Here is a 20819-nt window from a genome sequence, read left to right on the forward strand (position 1 = left end):
AGGTTCCTAGAAGTTCAAATAAGTGGTTTTCAACTTATATCTCAAGAATATTTGGATTTCACTCAAGACTCAAATCAGAAAAGGCAAAATCAGAAAAAGTCTATACACCGGTTGAACAGACGCTTCCATTTTTCTATACGTCGGTTAAACGCAGTCAGCAGAGTCTGGACAGGTTCTATACACCGGTTAAACCGATGATGTTTGAATTAACGTCGGTGCATTAGTCCAGAGTTGGTTTTTCCAGGGTATTTCAAGTTCTATACACCGGTTAAACCGACGGTGTTTGAAATGAAACGTCAGTGCAATTTACCAGTGAGATGGTTTTTACAGGGATTTCAGAAGTTGTCTCACCGGTTAAACCGACGATGGATTTGAGTTAACTTCGGTGCAGTTGTCCAGAGACTTGGTTTTTCAGTTGATCAGTGGACAACTACACTCACCGGTTAAACCGATGATACGTCGGTTAATCTGCCCAAATTGTAATGGCTAATTTTTAGAATGGGCAGTTTACATTCATCGGTTAAACCGACGCTGACTATTGGAGGTACGTCGGATTAACCTACGCTAAGCAGTTTTCTGGCAGCTTTTTCTCCAACGGCTCTATTCGTGTGAGCTGCCTATATATACCCCTCCAATGGGTCATTTTGCTCTCTCTTGACACCAGGCATCATTCATACACTCATAAATTGTTGAGAGCCATCTTGAGCTTCATCTTCCACACATTTGTTGATTCAATCATTCAAGAAGCAAGACTAAGGACTTGAGTAGAGAGAAGCTTGTGTGCATCTGTTCTTGGTGATCGGTTCTTGCTCAAGTGAAGGCCCTAGCTTGTTACTCTTGGTGATTGGCAGCACCTAGGCGATCTTGGTGATTGAAGGTGTTTCTTCCGGAGCTTGCCAACTGTAGCGAAAATGGCCTCTCATGCCATATTTCAGTATAATGTTTTGGCGATTGATGACACACACAACACTTGGACTAATATGATTGTTAAGATGAACATTCCCAGGCTTTTAGGTTCAAGTGATGACAAAGAGAAGATAGGCGTAGCTAGGCCCGAAGGGCCGCCCCTACGGGGGTTCCGCTACCCGGTTAGGGGACGGGGCTTTGCTCATCATCTCCAAAACTCCATACGTTCACAATCAAATATCTTTCATCCGTGGATCAACCTATACTCATTATCTCAACTGAAATCGTTAATCCACAAACTGTTGTCATTAATTACCAAAACTCGAATTAGGGGCCTAGATGCTTTCAAGTTCTACGAGGAAGAGAAGAGGGTTCATTCCTAACGTAAAACCACATCTCCTTCCAATCGATGACTTTGTCGCTCAAATCATAAGGGATGTACTTCAGCTTAACCCACTGACGAAACAGCAAACCCGCACCTCCGACTACATCTATCTTGGAGTCACTAGGCTGGGGTTTTAGATGAAAGAAATATTGGAATAGATCGAATTGAGGTTTGATCCCCAGGAAGGCTTCGCAGAGATGAACAAAATCGAGATATGCAAAATAGAATTAGGGGTCAAGTGATTTACTTGAATCCCTCAATGGTGAAGAAAACCTCGGAAGAAATCAGAAACAGGAAACCCGAGGCCTCGGAGAACATGGGAGTGAAAAACAACAGATTCATTCACTCCCTCATGCGGAAAATATTCCCTATCAGATCTCTTCCAATAGATTACTTCCCGAGGTTGAAGGAGATGCTCTTCTACGAGACCAAAGAGATAGAAATTGGTACACTTAGTCAATCTCCACCAGTGCGTCTCCGCTTCATCTCCAGCAACGCCGCTAGCCTTCCCCTTCCCAACAGACTTCTTGGGCACCATGGGAATGTGGAAGAGATGAATCCTTCTCGCTTCACGCTCGGGGGCTAGCGGTGGCTAGTTTCTCGTAATCAGAGGGAAGAGCAGATGAACTAGTAGAGGCGGAGCAAACTAAGTCTGAAAGCGTGCTAAACCTACATTTACCCGAGGGGTTAAATAAACAGAGTCAGTGGCAGTACCGCAAATAATAAGAAGTTCAAAGGTCACGTGCCAGTTTCAGAGTTATTTCAGCCAATAAATCCGGGATTCACTCAAAAGGAAACGGAACTAGCCCGAAAAAACAGAAATTTTCATTCACAATTTTTCCAGGATTATATTCCAAGAAAAGAAAATATACAGATCTGAATGCTCAAACTACTCGAATCTACTCGAGCTCAGCTACAACACAGAGTTTTCAGCCCTATGGCTACTACAAAGGTACAAATCTTGTTATTCCCGAGTGGGAATAAACCAGAAACATTTAAGAGAGAAAAGACTTGTTAGCAACAAGAGATGAAAGATCAGGCACATCGCAAATCCTCTTCTTGCATCATTCAGTGCCATTTCTTCTTCTCTCTGATATGTTTTTGCAACAAAAACAATGCCATCTCCAGAGAAGCCATCGAGGGGGAAACCATTAAAACCCACCTCAAGAGAATGACACCACCAGATTACCAAGGCTTCTGACACGGCTTCCACCATCAGCCAACCAAGTACAAGACGGCCAAAATGGATTAGCCTAGAGAAGCAAGGCCAGCGACTAGGAAGATAGCAAGTATTTTTGCTACTCGCAAATACTCTTCTAACATCTCCCAGTACGCATCGACTACTTATATCAGGAGGACGAGTATTCTCCGGAGACGATCTCCACTCAAAGGCCATGACTACTATGGTGATTGGAGTCCAACAGAGCCTACGCTCCCTTTTATAGAAGAAGCAGCAGAACCAGAGTACCACCCGTGACACTTGAAGACAAAGAAGTCATGAGCTGAACATTGTAGATTCCAGTGACAGTACAACACATGTGAGCCTACGAAGGATTCAACCTTATCCGAAAAATATCTTTAATCAGAAGACGACTTTCGGCACCACCGGGGAAAAGAAGAAAGAAGACGGGCATGTCTTTGGATCCTCAACCCCAAATCATGATATTTGCGATCAAGGCTCGAGGGCTACGAGATATGCCTTACAAAAATGGCATATTTTTCAGAGATAATCTGAATTTCAAAAGAAAAAATTCGAAAGATCCAGAAGACCGCTTTGACCCTCAGCCTGATCCTTCAATTCAACCTAAGGCTCGGGGGCTACTCCGTATGGAGCGCGAGTACATCGCGCACCATATATGAAAGAAAAATTTGGGACTTGAGCACCTCATAGCCTCAATGCAGCCAAAGAAGTACTCGGAAGACTACTCAAAGTACTCGATGGACTCCAAGCCTAGACAGCGGATTCCAGAAGCACTCAAAGCACTCGATGGACTCCAAATCCTGGACAATGGATTCCAGAAGCACTCGAAGCACTCGACGAACGTCTTCAGAAGCACTCAGTGCCTGCATGACTCGACTACGAAGAGCTCGGGGGCTTGTCAGACCCGGGGTAGCGGGACTGCTCATAGGCATGGAATATTCCAGAGTAGGGAGTAGCACATGGATATGCCCTACCTCTACTGTAACTACTCGTAATAGCAGTAGGACTAGTTGATGTACAAGAAAACTAGCTGACCTCATCGGACTAAGCAACTGGTAGTACTCAACTAGGAGTTTCCATGTAACCCTATCCCCCTAGATTATATAAGGGCGGGCAGGGATCCTTTCAAAACAGGACGATGCACATCGAGCAACACCTAAGGCAATACAAACCACCACACAGGACATAGGATATTATACTCTAGCGGCCTAAACCTGTCTAAATCTATGTGTTCCTTGCACCATCGCGTTCTGATGTCGGTGAGTCCCTGCCTACAATCAATCTCCTCGGAGTATACGTCGGAGAGCTTGTCGGTAAAACACCAACACGCCATGTCCGCTTTATCGTGCGTTTGTCTACAGACAAATAACCAATCACATGTAGGGGACAGCAATGGGTATCCGAAATCCGATGGGTTTTTGCTCCATTAGGGCACGGATTTGGGTCAATTTCTCGACCCGTGGGTCTGCTAATGGGCAAAAAGTTAGACCCGTCGGGTTTGCAGGCATGGGTCTGGGAATATAAAACCCGAACCCGCAAACCCATGAGTTTTCAAAACCCGGTCCATCAATCAAATAGGCCCATAGTTTTATATCTATGCCCAACTAACTTGGCCCAATTACTCAAGCATACAAAATCAGAACCACCCAAAAAACCCTAACCTAACCCTTTCCTTCCCTCTCCTACCCTTTTCGCCCCATCCAACAGCCGCCAGCGCATGGGCAAGCGAGCCCCGCGCGAGCGCTTTGCCCGCTCGCGCCACCATGCCCGCCATGGACGCCGCCGGAGGAGGAGGGCACCATGCCGCGCCGACCACCATGTGCCGCGGCTCCGCCATCGCGCCGGCCCCACCCCAACTCCCACTGCCCGCGCGCCGCTGCCCTTCTCCGCGAGCCCCTGCTCGCCTGCGCCGCCGCGTCGGGGAGGCCGTCGCCGGTGGGATGGGCAGAAAGGGAGAGAAGAGACAGTATGGGAGAGAATGGGGAGTTGAAAAAAAAGAAAAAAACTAGAACGTGGGTCCCATTTCCTTGGTAGTTGGTATAGAGGAGATATTTAGAGGATGAATGTGTGCAGGGAAACTAAATAGAGAAGAAAGAATCTCGATGACTAGGATAGAAATATTCTTTTAGAGAAGGAAAATAGAGGAGGATGAGTGTGGATAGCTGATACCACTGCGAGTGCTGGCATGCTGCGACGTAGGGAAAAAAGAATTAAGGAATCAGCGTAGGGAGTAGGGACGAGTGAAGGAGGCTTATGTGCACCAAGATAGCCATGTGGCTATGTGTGTGGTTCGAGCGACGTAGCGGCCTCCTTGGCAACGAATGGCAGGATGAGTAGTATAAGCACCGCCAGGAGAAAAGTGCAACTGCGTTCTGCGCGGCGGGGGGGGGGGGCATCTAGAATATATTGGAAAGGCGCCGATACTTTATGGTAGTAGATTGGCTAACATATTTTGTACTGAGTAATTAGTTTTTTTTAAGCATCTCATCTGGATACATGTAGATGTAGTATCTGTTCGTACAAGTATGCACACAACACACGCACACACACATACAAACAAAACCTACACCTACACACAGACCAAACCGCGTCCTTCTTGAGATCACCGGATAACTCCGTAAGCGACGGGCACGTCGCAATACCTTTGTGGCTCCACGCGTGAGAGGCAATGACCGGAAGACGGCCTGCCATTGAGGCCACCGAAACTCCTGCACAAGAACTCGCAGACCCGACACCAGCACCGGAGCATGCACCGACGAAGGAGAGAGAAGCCTGGAGTACCTTATTCCATAAAGACGATGCCGTCTCTCCCAACCGAGCACCATCGGGAAACTTTGGAAACGAACCCGCAAGCTCGTCACCAACACAGGAACGAACGCCCACGCCCGACGTCGCGCCATCGCCGGAACCAGCTCGGAGGACCAAAAGTGCACTCGTCGGAATCGCCAGAGGATCAAAAGCTTGGCTCGGCCACCGGAGAAGTAGAAGACGTCTGAGCTGAACGCCGGACCACCGCCGTCAACACAAAAGAATGCCTCACGACAGACGGAGCCGAAACCAAGTGTAGCGAAAATGGCCTCTCATGCCATATTTCAATATAATGTTTTGGCGATTGATGACACACACAACACTTGGACTAATATGATTGTTAAGATGAACATTCCAGGCTTTTAGGTTCAAGTGATGACAAAGAGAAGATAGGCGTAGCTAGGCCCAAAGGGCCGCCCCTACGGGGGTTCCGCTACCCGGTTAGCGGACGGGGCTTTGCTCATCATCTCCAAAACTCCATACGTTCACAATCAAATATCTTTCATCCGTGGATCAACCTATACTCTTCGGTTCAGGAGCACCGGAAGAACCGACGCCAGGGCATCAGAGCATCCGGTGGTAGTCGGAAGAACCGACGCCATGACACTTTGGTGCAGAAGGGAATCGAAGCCAAGTCAGCCTATAGGCACCGGTTGAACCGACGGTCCAAAATAGGGCATCGGTGCATTGGGTGTCCTTTGTACCAGAGACGATGTCAAGCGCCCAGGAGAAGTTTCTTCAGCACCGGTTCAACCGACGGTGCATCGGAGCATACCATCGGTGCAATGACGTCAGCGCCCGGGAGAATATCCTTCAGCACCGGTTGAACCGGTGAGGCATCGGTGCATAGCATCGGTTCAACCGGTGGTCACTGCGTCAGCTGTCAGAAGTTCAACGGCTACTTCGGTTTATGAGTGACCGGAAGAACCGACGCTACCCCTGCCAGAGGCATCGGTTCTTTCGGTGATACGCAGATTTACAGCTGACCGTTGGAGCAACGGCTACAAGACTTGGTGGCCTATATATACGCCTCACCCCGTCCATTTGAAGTGTGCTGGAGTTGCTGAACATTCTACTACACTTGAAGAACATCTCCAACCACCTTAGAGCTTCATTATACATCATATAGGCTTAAGCACACTTGTGAGAGTGCTTAGTGCTTGTAATAGGGATTAGTTCTTGCTGAGAGCTCCCTTGAGAGAAGCCTTCCTGCGGCAAGCAACTTGTGATCCGTCGTGTGACCCTCCGTCTTGGTGTGGAGTGGCAACGACACTTTGTGCGGGGGAAGAGGAGGCCCCTTCCTTGGTGGAGAAGCTCCGTAGTGGATTTCGGCCGGGTGACCGAGAGAGACGGTGGCGGTGCACGAGACTCGGTGTCTTGTGAGCACTTGCCTTTGCTTGCCGGCATCGCCATTGGTGGCGTAGTGCAAGACGGTGATCGGAAGAGCCTCGGTGTCCCGTGGACGTAGGCGTTTATGCCGAACCACGTTACATGACCGTGTCTACTCGGGAGTTTGCATCCCTCTTGCACTTACCTCTTTACTTACCATATTACGTTTCCGCACTTACTCTTTGTTATGTGCCTTTAGTTTCCTAGTTAGTTTGATTAGGATTGGCTATATGTTGCAAGTTTTTAGGGGTAAGTAGAGAGTTGCATAGATAAACCTTAGTTATAACTAGCATGTATAGGACGTGTTAGGTTTATCTTATGCAAGTAGTTTGAGCCCTAGGTTAAAAAGCGTTTAGCGACCCTATTCACCCCTTCCCCCTCTAGGGTCGGACACCACGGTGATCCTTACACCAAAAAAGCCAAAGCTCCACTCAGCTGCCTCGCCGGAGCCGACGCCAGATGCACCGCCATCACCACCAGAGAAGAGCTGGAAGCACATTATTGCCGGACCGGTGGCGGCACCACCGCCGGAACCCTACGCACCTCCGCCATCAACAGCGAAGAGCAAAAACTAACCTACTAGACAGTACACCTAGCAGCTACTACCTACCACGGTCGTGGATCCGCCCCGCCCCACACACGCTCCAGCGCCGGAAAGGCCGCCAGAGGGTGGGGAGCGGATGGATCGACGCCGGAAACTGGCATCGCCTCTGTCCCACCCTCTGCTCTACTGTAGCATCGAGTAATTAGTTATTTTAGTACCAAAACTCAAATTTTTTTAGGTCTTGTTTAGTTTGCGATTTTTTTGGATTCTGACACTGTAGCACTTTCGCTGTTATTTGGCAATTAATGTTCAATTATGGACTAATTAGACTTAAAAGATTCATCTCGTAATAATTAGTTAGATCGTGTAATTAATTATTTATTTTAAATTATATTTAATGTTATATATTTAAAGATTCCACGTGACGGGTATTTTTTTGAACGGCGGAGAACTCAACACGGCCGAACATTCTGTCGCTGCGTCAGTCGGCGGCCACCTGGCCGCGGTCCGCGTCGGAGGCCCCACTGACCTCCACGCAACCTGCCCAATAGCCTACCGCCACGTCACCCACAAGCCTCACGTGTCCCACCGCCATGCGGGCCCGTTAGCTCAAAGGGGCCCACACGCCACCAGCGAAACCCGCCTCGACGAGGGCATCTACCCTCGATGACATGTGGGCCCAACTGGTAGGCCACGTGCCCGGCGGAGCACGAGACGGGACCGGGCCGCGCACGAAACGGTTCAGTGACAGGAAGGAGATCATCCCTCGCCTTTCCTCAACGCCAACCGCGCCGCGCCCAGATCCCGATCCCCGCCGTGATCCATGGCGTCGCCGGAGCAGCACCGGTCTCGGCAGCCGACGCCGGCGCCGCCGTTCGCCGCGCAGGGCCCGCCGGGCGCGGGGGCGCTCCCGGGGGCGTTCGCCAACCTCCAGATCTCCCGCGGCGCGGCCCCGCCGCCCGGCGCGCCGCTGCGCGGGCTCACGCCGCAGCAGGCGCCGCTCGCCTTCCACGCCGCGCGCCCGGGCCCTCCGCCTCCGGCGGCCGCCGCCGTCCGGCCCGCCTTCCCCGGCAGCCCGCCCGCGCCTCCGTTCCTGCGTGCGCCGACGGCGGCGGCAGCGCCGTCCGCCGCGGCGCCCTTCGGCGGGCCGCCAGGGGCGGTGTCGCAGGTGCTGCCACCGTTCGGCGGGCCTCCAGGTGCCGCGTCGCAGCAGCCCGCGCCGTTCGGCGGGACCCCCGGGGCGGCGTCCCGGGTGCCGCCTCCGTTCGGAGGCCCTCCTTCCGCGGCGTTGCAGGCGCCTCCCCCGTTTGGGGGCCCTCCCGCCGCGGTGTCGCAGGCGTCTCCGCTGCTTGGGGGCCCTCCCGCCGTGACATCACAAGGGCCTCCGCCATTCGGCGCCCCCTCCATCACGGCTTCCCAGGTGCCACCATTCGGTGGCCCCCGTGGTGCGGGCTCACAGCCTCCGCTGTTCAGTGGTCCTCCTGCCGTGGTGTCACAGCCGGCGCCACCAATATTTGGCGGGCAGCGGCCGGCATTCCCCGGCCAGCCTGGGCTGACGGCAGCAGCTTCGTCGCAGCCAGTGCCACCTAACTTTGGACCTCCGCAGCTGCCTCCACCACCTTTTGGTGGGCAGACACAGTTCGGGGGTCCACGGTCAAGTGGGCAGCCTCCCTTCGACGCACAATCAGCGCCGGTGGCACAGCAACTGTCATTCATGGGACCACCCAGGGCAAATGCCCCGGCATATGGGCCTCCATCATGGCAAACTCAGGTGATAAAAGAATTGTCTTGAGTTGCTATGTTGAATTCCTCCTGTGAAAGATTAGATTTTTATTGAGGAGGGAAGGGGTGTTGACGTTTGGAAGGTGATTGTGGTGTCTATAATGTCACATATGGAAGGAATATTTTTTTGAATGTTTATCTTCAAATTTCAATTGGGTTATATGAACCTTGTGTTGATTGATTGAACCTATAACCAGGTGTGAGAGATATTATATTTCCTATTAAATTATATTCTAATGGTTTATCGTCATTGTTTAACCGAGAGCCCTCACAGCCCAGGCACAACGACGCAATTATTAGGGGTGCGCTCTACCACTGAGCTATAAGTGGTGCTTTTGTTTCTCTGGTTAAACTTATGTTTCTCTAGTTGTTAGTTTAACCTACATAAGTGAATGTGGATTTCATTTGATACATGGGACTATGGGAGAGAATGATAAAAAGTCGAGGGGAAAAACTTCACTAATTGTCAAGTAAGATTTTATGGTGTGCCAGAGGTTCTTGTATGGTTTCATAGTGCATAAGAAGTGAAGAACTGAATCTTAAACTCTTATGATTTATGATTCTTGGAATTGAAGAAGCTGCACATCTGACATGCTCAATAAAATTATTTGTAGGGAGCTGGGTCTGGTGCTATGCAGCCACCTATGGCAATGCCAGGCATTCCTGGGATGCAGCCAAACACACTAGGACCCCCGGGCACTCCGGCTATACCGTATTCTCCACATGCTGGAACCCAGGTCTCCACCCCGTCCAAAATTGATCCTACTCAAATTCCTCGGCCAATGACTGAAGCATCAGTGATCATTTATGACACCCGTCAAGGTGGCCAAGCAACCATTCCCCCGGTATGTCATATAACTATAATTGTGTAAATGGTGTTTATTTTCATTTAGATGTTGCAGGTAAAACTATTCTTTGCTCTTATGTAAGAGTAACTTATTGATCACAGGCTGCATCTAGCGAATTTATTGTGAAGGACACTGGGAACTGTAGCCCTCGTTTAATGCGGTGCACTGTGAATCAGGTAGCTTTGTTGAAAAAATATTTGTAATTCTCTGGTGTCTTTGTCTCTTTGTTGATCTGCTGCTAATTCATGTTCTATCAGATACCTTGTACTGGTGATGTCTTGACAACGTCAGCCATGCCTTTAGCTCTGATGGTTCAACCTTTTGCCCTTCCTCACCCATCTGAGGAACCTATTCAGGTATTAGTTGTCACTTCTTGCTCCTAGAGAAACACTGCACATCTTCAGTGAACTATGTAAATAGATAACCAAATTGATAGGCACTGTAATAAAGTCAACTTTTGATTTTTTTTAATACTTTGAATCACTATCTTCTTGATGATACCTGCATATTGGTACTTTAATTGACGTAGTACACTCTACTTTAACTTGATCTAGGGTAGTTTATGACCTTCAGCATATACTATATTTTGTTGTTCATTGCAATCATCAGTAGTCTTAACTCGCATACATCACTTGCAATTGAGTATTTCCACTCTTAGCTTAGGTGATGCCAGTGCCAGCAATCAATCTTAAAGGCTATATGGCTGAACCTATCTCCTTGTGAGTTGACTAAGTAATCAATCGTCAAATGTCCCTCATTTTGGCACATGCACCGAGTGCTTTGTGGTTTGTGACAAAGATCACAAAAACATGGGACTATTACTGCAATTTGTCAACTTTCATGTTGATCTCATTATCTGAGCCCTTTCTTTAAATTTTAATGCTATAATAGGTTAATAAATTAGTCCATCCAACTACTAAACTCACCGTTCGTTTTCTTGGTCACAATGGTTAATATCTTCCCTGGTGTATAAAGTGTTGATTTCAATCCTTGTGTTAGGTAATCTGCCAACTATTTGCTTGTTTTTTATGGATTGAACTTCTTATTTCTAGTTTCTTTTAAAGTTAATTGAAAATTCAATCTTACTTTGAGGATCTTTAATGTAGTACTAACAACTCCAGCAGTTCCATGAATGAAAACTCTACTGTAATTTAGTCACACTTCTATTCAGCAGAATAATCTGCTGAATAAGTTTATTTTGTTCCTAGTTTGAAGCTTAACTCATTGATTCATACTTTAGCTTGTGGACTTTGGAGAGATGGGACCTATTCGGTGTTCTCGTTGCAAAGCGTACATAAATCCTTTCATGAGATTTGTTGATCAAGGGAGGCATTTCATCTGTAATTTATGTGGTAAGGGCTTGCTGGATTGGTATTACTTGACATAATGTCTTATTTATAATTCATTAGTATTATGTGTCAAAACTTAATAATATGATAGCCACCACTTACTGCTGCTTGTTAAAATTTTGCTACCTGCCTCTGATTTTAAATGACAAACATTTGACATAATGTGAACTTTCCTGTATGAAATTCTCACGAAATTCTCATAGCGTCAGTATTATCTTTCTTGTTTGCATGTTACTTTATTATCCTTGGTGTCAGCAAGTACTTTTAAAATTTTATTTAGCATGTTACATATACTAACTTCAACGTATAATGATCTGAAAACTCTGTAGGATTCAGAAATGATACTCCTAGGGACTACATGTGCAACTTAGGGCCTGATGGCAGGCGACGTGATGCTGATGACAGGCCTGAGTTATGTAGAGGAACAGTTGAATTTGTTGCTACAAAGGAATTTCTGGTTTGTGCTTATCTAATCCATGAAGTCCTTGTAACATCTGCATCATAGCATATGCATCAAATAGTCTGTGTAGATCTTGTATCTTCTATATGATGCAATCTTATTTATATTTCTTCACGCTACTATTCGGTTCACTTAAAACTGTCAAATTTATGGAACTTGGAATTTATGTGTCTTGGGTGCTTAGTGGCGTGTGTAATTTGGCTATTTTAGCCTTTTTTCTCTCCTTAATGCAATGATATTCAGCTCTCCTGCATATTCGAGAAAAAAAAGGCTATTAAATAACAGTTTCATCAGGCAGCCCACTGCCCTTCCGTTTATATTAGTTTCTTGTTCGCTTTGATTTTTGCATATACTATTCAATGAGAACACTTCATAATAATATTTCAGGTTCGTGATCCAATGCCTGCTGTATACTTCTTCCTTATTGATGTCTCCATGAATGCTATACAAACTGGTGCAACTGCTGCGGCTTGCAGTGCTATTGCCCAGGCTATTTCTGATCTGCCGGTATGTTATGTGTACTGGACTCTTGTAGTCTGATTCAGGAACACATATATGCCATTATATGTCCTTTTTTTAATCATGACTACCGTAGCGACAAATTGAACTGCAGCACTGTTTATAATTGGATTTTTCTCCCCTTATATTGTTTTGTATGCTTTCATGTATAAATGTAACTTATATGATGCCCGGGTGAGCATTATAGTTTTTATGCGTCATAGTAATCTAAATGTTTTAATTCTGACTATTTGTTGTGTTATCAGTTTTGAATATTGTTAGATAGGTCATAGTTTTATGGTGCTACTTTGGGCTCAGCTCTCCTTGTTTTATCTGTTGTTACTCTAGGAACTGAGTATCTAGTTGTTTTTCGACATCTACATAATGGCTCAATGACCGAACAAGAACATGGAGTGAACATCATTGTTTGATTGTTTGACATGGTTAGTGGTTTAAATAAAGCATCATCTACAAACGATAATCCTCACTTCCGACAAGCCCATATGGAGTGAACGTTATTGTTCAAAGACAAAAAACATCTGACTATACCTAGTGGCAGACTTGATGGATTGATTTTCTTAAAATATTTTACAGAATGAAACCAGATTTACATAACTTACTGTTTTTTTCCTGTCTAATGTAGGAAGGTCCTCGGACAATGGTTGGAATTGCCACGTTTGATTCTGCTATTCACTTCTACAGTCTTAAACGTGCTCAGCAGCAGGTACTCACATTATCTTAACAGCACTGCTCTGAAGGCACATTAGACATTATATTGTAACTAGCATTTTCTTTGAACTTGTCCTTAGCAACAGGACTTAGGCTTTGCCTCGACGTGGCATTTTCTGTAGGAGCAGCCTTTTTGGAGCTGTAATGTCAGTTCTCAATGGAATGGTATTCCCAGAACTAATGAAATTCTGCTGCGCAGGGCAACATAGCACAGCAACCACATTCTGATCCTTTTTTTTTTTTTGCAAATGTGGATTCAAACCCTGAAATAGTGGGAATGTTAATCATCTCACTTTTCTTTTTTACTTTGGTAGTGAAAGTCTTGAATTGATCAGTAATTCTGTTTCTCCATTTGATCATATTTTAGTTTAGAATTGTATGCGTCTTTTTGCTGTTATAACAGGTCATATATGTGTGTGTAGAAGCAGCATTTTCATTGTCTTTTATGCCATCTCTTATCATTTTCTTAGTACAATTTGTTTCTGCATAGATGTTAGATATCTGAGTTGTCTCAGTAACCTTCTATCCCTTGCAGCCTTTGATGCTCATCGTTCCTGATGTTCAAGATGTATATACACCTCTTCAGACAGATCTTATTCTCCCAGTTTCTGAGGTTTGTATTTGAGCGGATGAGATTTGGTAGTACCTTTTATTTCATTTTCTCCAAAGGATTTAAGAGAAACCTATTGTGCTTGAAAACATTTTTTTTATCATGTATGTGGTTTTAGTGCCGGGAGAATCTGGAGCAGTTGCTAGAAAGCATCCCGAATATGTTTGAGAATAATAGGGTTGCTGATTCTGCTTTTGGAGCAGCTATGAAGGTACCAGTTTTACATTTCACGGGTGCTAGTTCTATTTCAACTTGGCATTAGGTCTTGCTGAGCAACAGATCATATTCAACATTTTTATGCAAACTACTAGAAGTTCTTGTGTTCAGGATTTACTCCTTTGATTAATTGAATAACATTTTTCTTGTTGTATTCTCTTTAGGCTGGCTTCCTGGCAATTAAATCTACTGGCGGAAAACTTCTTGTTTTCCAATCAGGTATACTTGTTAACTGATCACAGATAAGTTAATTTCAGGAGTTATATTTTTGCTAACTCTGCTAAGTGTTTCTTTTGTTTGCTTTGGCACTTACTTTTTTAGATGCATGCTGGCTTAATTAGTGAGCAATATTTTCACTATGTTTAAATTGATCTTTGTCTACTTCTTCGTAACAAGTAGTACATTCCAGTTAAGCAAATTCTACCTGTTGTTAGTACCAGGTTGGAAAGGCAGTGCTATATCAATGACCTAATGCTGTACCCTAACCTAATAACTTGCTTAGATTTCATAAATCAAATGGCATTTTTACTTCGAGTTATGTAAGTGGATTCATGTCTTTACTTTTCCCGTTATGGTTGTTTCAATAGTTGATAATTTACCCCAAGTACCATCTGTGAGATTGTCCAGTTTTTTTTTCATCTCTCAAACTTAGATCCTCTTCTGTTAACAATGTGCGTTGCTGGCAGTGCTGCCATCACTTGGGGTTGGTTCTTTATCTGCTAGGGAAGCTGAAGGTAGATCAAACGTTACAACTGGTGACAAGGTATGCATTGTTTTGTATACCTTTTCTTATCTTCACTAAAAATACAAATAACTGAAATAAGATCTACTTCCATATATTTGTTCCATTAACAGCACATGTTAATTTTTTTCGGAAATGCTCAGTTAACACTGTAATAATTTTGTATGATTCCCAGGAAGCCCATAAACTGTTGCAGCCTGTTGATAATACTCTCAAGACAATGGCACTAGAATTTGCTGAATATCAGGCATGATATTTAAGCGCTTAATTTTTTCATTTTCTTGGTTTTGAGCTGGCTTGTGGTGACATTATTTTCCCCTCTTTTCAGGTCTGTGTGGATGTATTCCTCACCACACAATCCTATGTTGATATTGCTTCTATATCTGTTGTGCCCCAGACTACAGGTGGTCGGGTAGGCATTCTCCCTAGTACTTGTAATCCACATTGGTTGTTAGTAGTTTCGGAAGAGACCATGGTGAGACATAGGACCTTGCATGCATCTTTTTGTTTAGTAACCATTGTATACCCTACTCGTTGAATGTTTGAATATATTTATGAATTATATAATTGGATAGATAGTCTTGATCTAAGTTTGCTAGCTAGGTTGTCAATCATAGATCATTGATTGGTGATGTCTGTTTCATGGTTTCTAAATCTTAAATCACTGATGAAAGTTAAGGTTCTGTTTTCTGAAGTGAAGAGCGCTTGTCACGAGGCATTACAAGCAACCTCGCCATGTACAGGGAGGCATCTCTTGCCTGGATAGCTTAGAGCTGAAATACACTTAGATAACTAGCAAAATGTTTTCTAATTATTCAAGGGAAAACCACATTTCACTAGGTAGGTGTGTTCTGGTTAGAGGAATTTTGTGGAAAGAATACCTGGAAAGAAAAAGACAAAGGAAACAAAGTATTCATAGAAAATTACATTTCCATTTTTTCTATGATTCCCCATGTAACTGAATTTCAAAGAGGTAGATGGTGCTTGATATGTTTTGCATGTGACATTTTTCTCATTCTTTTTGGAGGTCTTGATTCATCTACAGAAACAGTGACATATGCTAATATCTGAGGGGCCTACTTTTTTAGTTTTTTTTTCAGGGATACTGTATGGGTATAGGGGAGCTGGGAAGACCCTTACTGTGGCATACATCTTTAGTTATTTGTTTTCTTTTTTCATCTTGATGTACTTTTTGTTAAGCTTATTTTTTATGATGATTATTTCTGGCAGTTTTTTCAATATTTAATTTTTCTTTGCAGGTCTACTACTACTATCCATTTTCTGCTCTTTCAGATCCAGCCAAGCTCTTCAACGATCTTAGATGGAATATCAGTAGACCCCAGGGTTTTGAGGCTGTTATGCGTGTCAGGTGCAGTCAGGTTGGTTTAATCTCAGATCCTTTTTACTCAGAACTTTATGTTAAGAGCCTGAACGTGACTTATTTCCGTATGACTTTTCATTAGGGTCTCCAAGTTCAGGACTATTTTGGCAATTTCTGCAAGCGCGTTCCTACGGACATTGATCTTCCAGCGGTTAGTTTTTTGCACCGGTGTACAGTAAATTTGGTTTATGGTTGTCGGTATAACTGTGATATGAAGCTTTGCCTCTATAGTTCAATGTTGGCATTAATTTGCTTTGATAAACATTAGAAATAGATATGTTGGCATTGCTACTGAAATTACCTACATCAACATTCTAAAAACATGTATCCGTATGGTAGGATCAGTGATCCTACCGCGGCTGCGCAGATGGTAGGAGTAGGAGATGGGTGGCCGGGGCTTGAACCCCCAGCGGCGAGGCGGCGCTGTGACACAGGAAGGCGCGCGCGAGGGAGGGGCGAGATGAGTGCCTTGCTTGATTAATTCCAAAACCGTTAAGGGATATTTATATCCCTTTTACTAGCCCAAACTAACTTACGGAAATAGTAGAAACATCTAGAGAAGCAAATCCTAGCCTCTCGTGCGACGGCGGCGCTGGTATGTGATCACCGGCGGCAGTTGCGCCGGTTCAGGTGCATGGGCCGGCTGGGCCGTAACACCGTAGCTAACTTTTTATGTTTCACATCATGTTCTTGCTAAGAAAACATGCCATATTTTGGAATTAAAGGAAGACTTAAATTGCATTGGCATCATGTTTAGATTATGATGCATGCAAATACGTTCCTAACTATTCTGACCATACTTTATTCCATTATTGTTGCATGTTTGAATTTTTTATTTTGTTAGTTGTTCCTGTCATTCCTTTCATTTTTATATATTCCCTTAATTCTCTGTCCTAAAAGAGATTATTTGTGTGTGCAGATTGATTCTGACAAAACTGTGATGGTGACATTTAAGCATGATGACAAGTTACAAGAAAATGCGGAATGTGGCTTCCAGGTAATAATGAGATGGAATGTATTTTCCTCTTTACCTTTTCCATGCTTGTCTGCCTATTTTATTTAGATCAAGTTTTTCTCATGGTAATGATACTTCGCCATGCATTTTGAGTCCTCAGGTGCTGAAGTCATTACTCATTAGCATCGCAGGTAGTTCAGTCTTTAGAATGCTTGCAATGCTTAGATTTCATCTTGAGCTGGAAAATTGTTGCTATAGTGACTGAGCATCATGCATGTCACATAGTTATGAGAACCACATTGGCCACTGGCCTAGAAATGCTGGACCAGAACTTAGGCTGTGTTGGGTACCTTCTAAAGATATGTTATTGATCCATGAAAATCATCTACTTACCCAGACTAGAGTAACTACTTGCTACTAACTACTGTGTGAGAAGCATTTGCCTTTTTGATGCATAATAATTTTATGTTTCAAAAATTCTCTTAGAATATCTCTTAATTGCAAAAAGAACATTAAATAAAATTCCAGACCTTTTCTCAAGAAAGTTAGGTATTCTATCTGAGTGCAATATATGGTAAACTATCAAAACATCTGGTCGTAACTGTTGCCGTAGTGCTTTATTTTCACCCGTTGATTTTAACTCTACTGGTTGCTTGTATCTGAAAATGTTCTATTTGCTAGGTTAGCCTATCCTTTTAATGTCATGATGTCTCAAATTGAGGACTTTCGCTTATCTTCAAGATTAGACACATGCCACATCTAGTTCATATCGGCTATAATTTAGTTTAGTCATCTAGCATGGGTGCTGATTTTATGTTGAATTAATTTGCTAAAATGGTGTTTTTCTTAATATTCATGTTTTATTTTTACATTCTGTTCCTGGGACTTTTCAGTGTGCGCTTCTCTATACTACTGTATATGGACAAAGAAGGATCCGAGTCATAAACCTCTCACTTTCATGCACAAGTTTGCTTAGCAACCTTTTCCGTTATGCTGATTTGGAGACACAATTTGCATGCTTCCTGAAGCAAGGTAAAAACAGTAAAGTCCGTTTTAATATAACTCTGTTCACTTTTTCTGGCTTTATAATATTCAGCTTATTGAGAAAATGTCGTAAGCAAAAGTATCTTAAATGATGCCATTTTGTTCAAACTCATCTCCCATGAAACATTATGGACAGCACTGACATTCTTGTACCATACAGCTGCTAATGGCATCCCGACATCTCCACTACCCCGTATTCGGGATGAAGCAACAAATACATGCATAAATATTCTGCAATCTTACCGCAAACACTGTGCGTCTGTAACCTCATCGGGGCAATTGATCCTCCCTGAGGCTCTAAAACTGCTGCCCTTGTATACTTTAGGTATGATTATGCTCATCGAGTGTTTTACTTTGTTTCTTCCATGTCCATTGATTCCGCTAACATTTTCACTTTCTTTTTCAGCATTGGTCAAAAGTGTAGGCTTGAGAACCGATGGGCGTTTGGATGAGCGTTCCTATTGGATGTCCATTGTCTCTTCCATTTCTGTAGTACTAGCTGTTCCATTGGTCTTCCCTAGATTGATTCCTATCCACGATCTCACATCAAGGGTACTAGTTGCAACTTTTATTAAAGTAATGGCGAGTTTTTAATCTTCCTTTTGAGGGAGAAATTATCTAAATTTTGGACTCTATTTTCAGGCTGATGATGATACCCTTATACCCAGTTCCCTTATGCTCAATAGTGAAAATGTACAAGAGGATGGGGTCTATTTATTGGAAAACGGAGAGGATGGTCTAATTTATGTAGGAAATATGGTAAATCCGGCCACACTGGAACAAATATTCGGCGTCTCTTCTTTGGCTGCATTACCAGTCCAGGCAAGTCTGGTTGTGGTTTCTCTTCTTGAAGCCTTTTGGTTTGTTCCAACATTTTGTGCCTAGCATCATATGGACTACTGTCTCTAGAAATTTAGGGTATGCAACATTACTTCATTGATCACAGTAACCGGACAAATGAATTGCTTCTTTGCTTGCAGTTGGTTTTGGAGCAATTTGACAACGAGCTCTCCAGGAAGGTTAACGAAGTTGTAAATGAAATAAGACGCCAGAGATGCTCGTACTTGAGGCTAAGGCTATGCAGAAGGGGCGAACCATCTGGTTAGTCTGCTGAACCACTCACTGAACTTTGGTTGTTTTTAACCACTGGCCACATCTTTTGATTAAATGAATGTTTGAACTCCTGCAGGCGATTTCTTCCGATCTTTTTTGATAGAGGACAAGGCACCTGGCGTTTTCTCCTATGTCGAGTTCCTTGTGCATGTGCACAGGCAAATCCAAAGCAAGATGATGTGAGGGTCCTGACCCCCACATGTAACATTTTCGTGAGTAGGCCACATTGTAGGTACCAAAAGGAGATTGATTTACTCACAAGGATACAGCAAAGAAGCGGGCATTCCAGATCGCTGGGTGGAGCATCAAGTTTGCTCGGAGAATAGAATTTGCTGGAACTGAGACCGCAGCACCGTTTTTGGAGTTGGTGGTATATGTTGTATACAGAGATCAGAGGGAGTGCCAAGGCTTTGTTTGTTTGTTTGTTTGGTTTGTGTGTGTGTGTGTGTGTGTTTTCGTAAGCAATTAGCATTGTGCATCCTCCCTATTTATCTCTTGTCCAAGGGCGGGGGGGGGGGGGGGGGGGGGGGGGGGAGGACAAGGTTATAGAAGTTCAGAAATAAAACTGTATCTAGTTAATTGTATGAATCGGATATATAACTTTCAGAGTTTATGTTCGAACAATTGACAGTGTCCAATCCAATTGGTGTGATCTGTGAACTATTGACTCGAATAGTGGGTCAACTTGCTGAATTTCATAATATTATTCGTATACGTAGATACGTGGTATGAGAGCTTGCGGAGTGGTCACGCATACGTGCCAATTGCACACAAAATAATTAGAATGATTTCAATTGAATGTCTTATATACAAACCACAAATTTGAACCAGCACCTGATGAAACACCACATCTTCCACATTACATCATTAAAGACAACTTTTTGCTCGCTGCATCATCATCTAAAAACTACTTGACACAGGGCAAATAATAATGAGAGGCACTTCTTGTTTAAGGTCTACTTTTCATGCATATTTGTGGCTGCTCTAACACTACCGATCCACCCCGATTGGGTACTACAATAAGACCTGAAGAAACAATAGCTTTGACATTGATTTTCGGCTTCATTGAAAAGTTTTCTGAAAACATAGAGATAGTGCTAGCCTCTGTTACGCAGATACTCCTAGGAGGTGACGTATCCGTATCCGATACGTATCGGATACGGATACGCCTCAGATATGTTTCTAGTCGTATCCTGAAAAAACAGATACGTATTTGCTTGGATACGCGTATCCGATATTTTTGGGCCATATGGGATACAGCCCAAAGCAGTAATCAGCCCACCCAAATGTTATTTTGGTAGTAAGAGATGATACAAAATGACGAACTTGCTGTAATAGAACTGTAGAACTAGATGAGCAGCAACTGAAGAACCCCTTGTGGAATCAGTTGTGCTTTTAGAGAAGGCTAGTTATAGAGGTAATGTTATATGGACATACAAGTATTGCACATCTGAGTATAGGGGAAGTTACTCAAGAGTAAAATCTCACTTGCTGAATATCTATGTAATATTTATGTGTACTTATTAATTATCCTAGCCGTATCTCCGTATCAGTGTTTTTTGGGAAAGTGCGTATCCGCGTATCCGATACATACCCGTACTAGTATCCGTGTAACATAGGTGCTAGCAGCTGGAATAAAATATTTCTTAAACGTAATTTTATACTAGTAATTATTGGTAAATATATAAACAATTTGAACTTACACAGATCATACACACTACCGGACTTCCAAACTTTGCCGAGTGTCAGATACACTCGGCAAAGGATATATTACACTCGGCAAAGTCTTTGCCGAGTGTAACACTCGGCAAACGACACTCGGCAAAGGTTCCCACGACAAAGTTTACTTTGCCGAGTGT

The 20819-nt window shown here is 43.9% G+C and overlaps 1 protein-coding gene across 1 annotated transcript; it reads left to right on the forward strand.

The window, feature by feature from the left end:
• Window positions 1-7999: 7999 nt before the first annotated feature.
• On the forward strand, window positions 8000-19603 carry LOC120644331 (protein transport protein Sec24-like CEF). Its single transcript, XM_039920939.1, has 23 exons — window positions 8000-9004; window positions 9630-9860; window positions 9965-10039; window positions 10121-10219; window positions 11104-11215; window positions 11542-11669; window positions 12060-12179; window positions 12814-12894; window positions 13435-13512; window positions 13628-13720; window positions 13890-13944; window positions 14412-14488; window positions 14643-14714; window positions 14796-14879; window positions 15727-15846; window positions 15931-15999; window positions 16768-16845; window positions 17697-17835; window positions 18008-18172; window positions 18254-18399; window positions 18490-18669; window positions 18828-18948; window positions 19037-19603. Exons 1-23 carry the CDS (start codon window positions 8057-8059, stop codon window positions 19141-19143), a joined length of 3378 nt encoding a protein of 1125 aa, XP_039776873.1. The 5' UTR covers window positions 8000-8056; the 3' UTR covers window positions 19144-19603.
• The last annotated feature ends 1216 nt before the right edge of the window (window positions 19604-20819 follow it).

The sequence above is a fragment of the Panicum virgatum genome, chromosome 8K (genome assembly GCF_016808335.1).
Source record: "Panicum virgatum strain AP13 chromosome 8K, P.virgatum_v5, whole genome shotgun sequence".
Taxonomy (NCBI): Eukaryota; Viridiplantae; Streptophyta; class Magnoliopsida; order Poales; family Poaceae; genus Panicum; species Panicum virgatum.

Excerpts from the sequence above, each read along its gene's own strand:
- LOC120644331 (XM_039920939.1), top strand. The coding sequence starts at position 8,057 with ATGGCGTCGCCGGAGCAGCACCGGTCTCGGCAGCCGACGCCGGCGCCG. Across the intron at positions 12,180-12,813 it reads AGGCTATTTCTGATCTGCCG|GAAGGTCCTCGGACAATGGT; the intron begins GTATGTTATGTG and ends TGTCTAATGTAG. Across the intron at positions 18,400-18,489 it reads TCCACGATCTCACATCAAGG|GCTGATGATGATACCCTTAT; the intron begins GTACTAGTTGCA and ends CTCTATTTTCAG.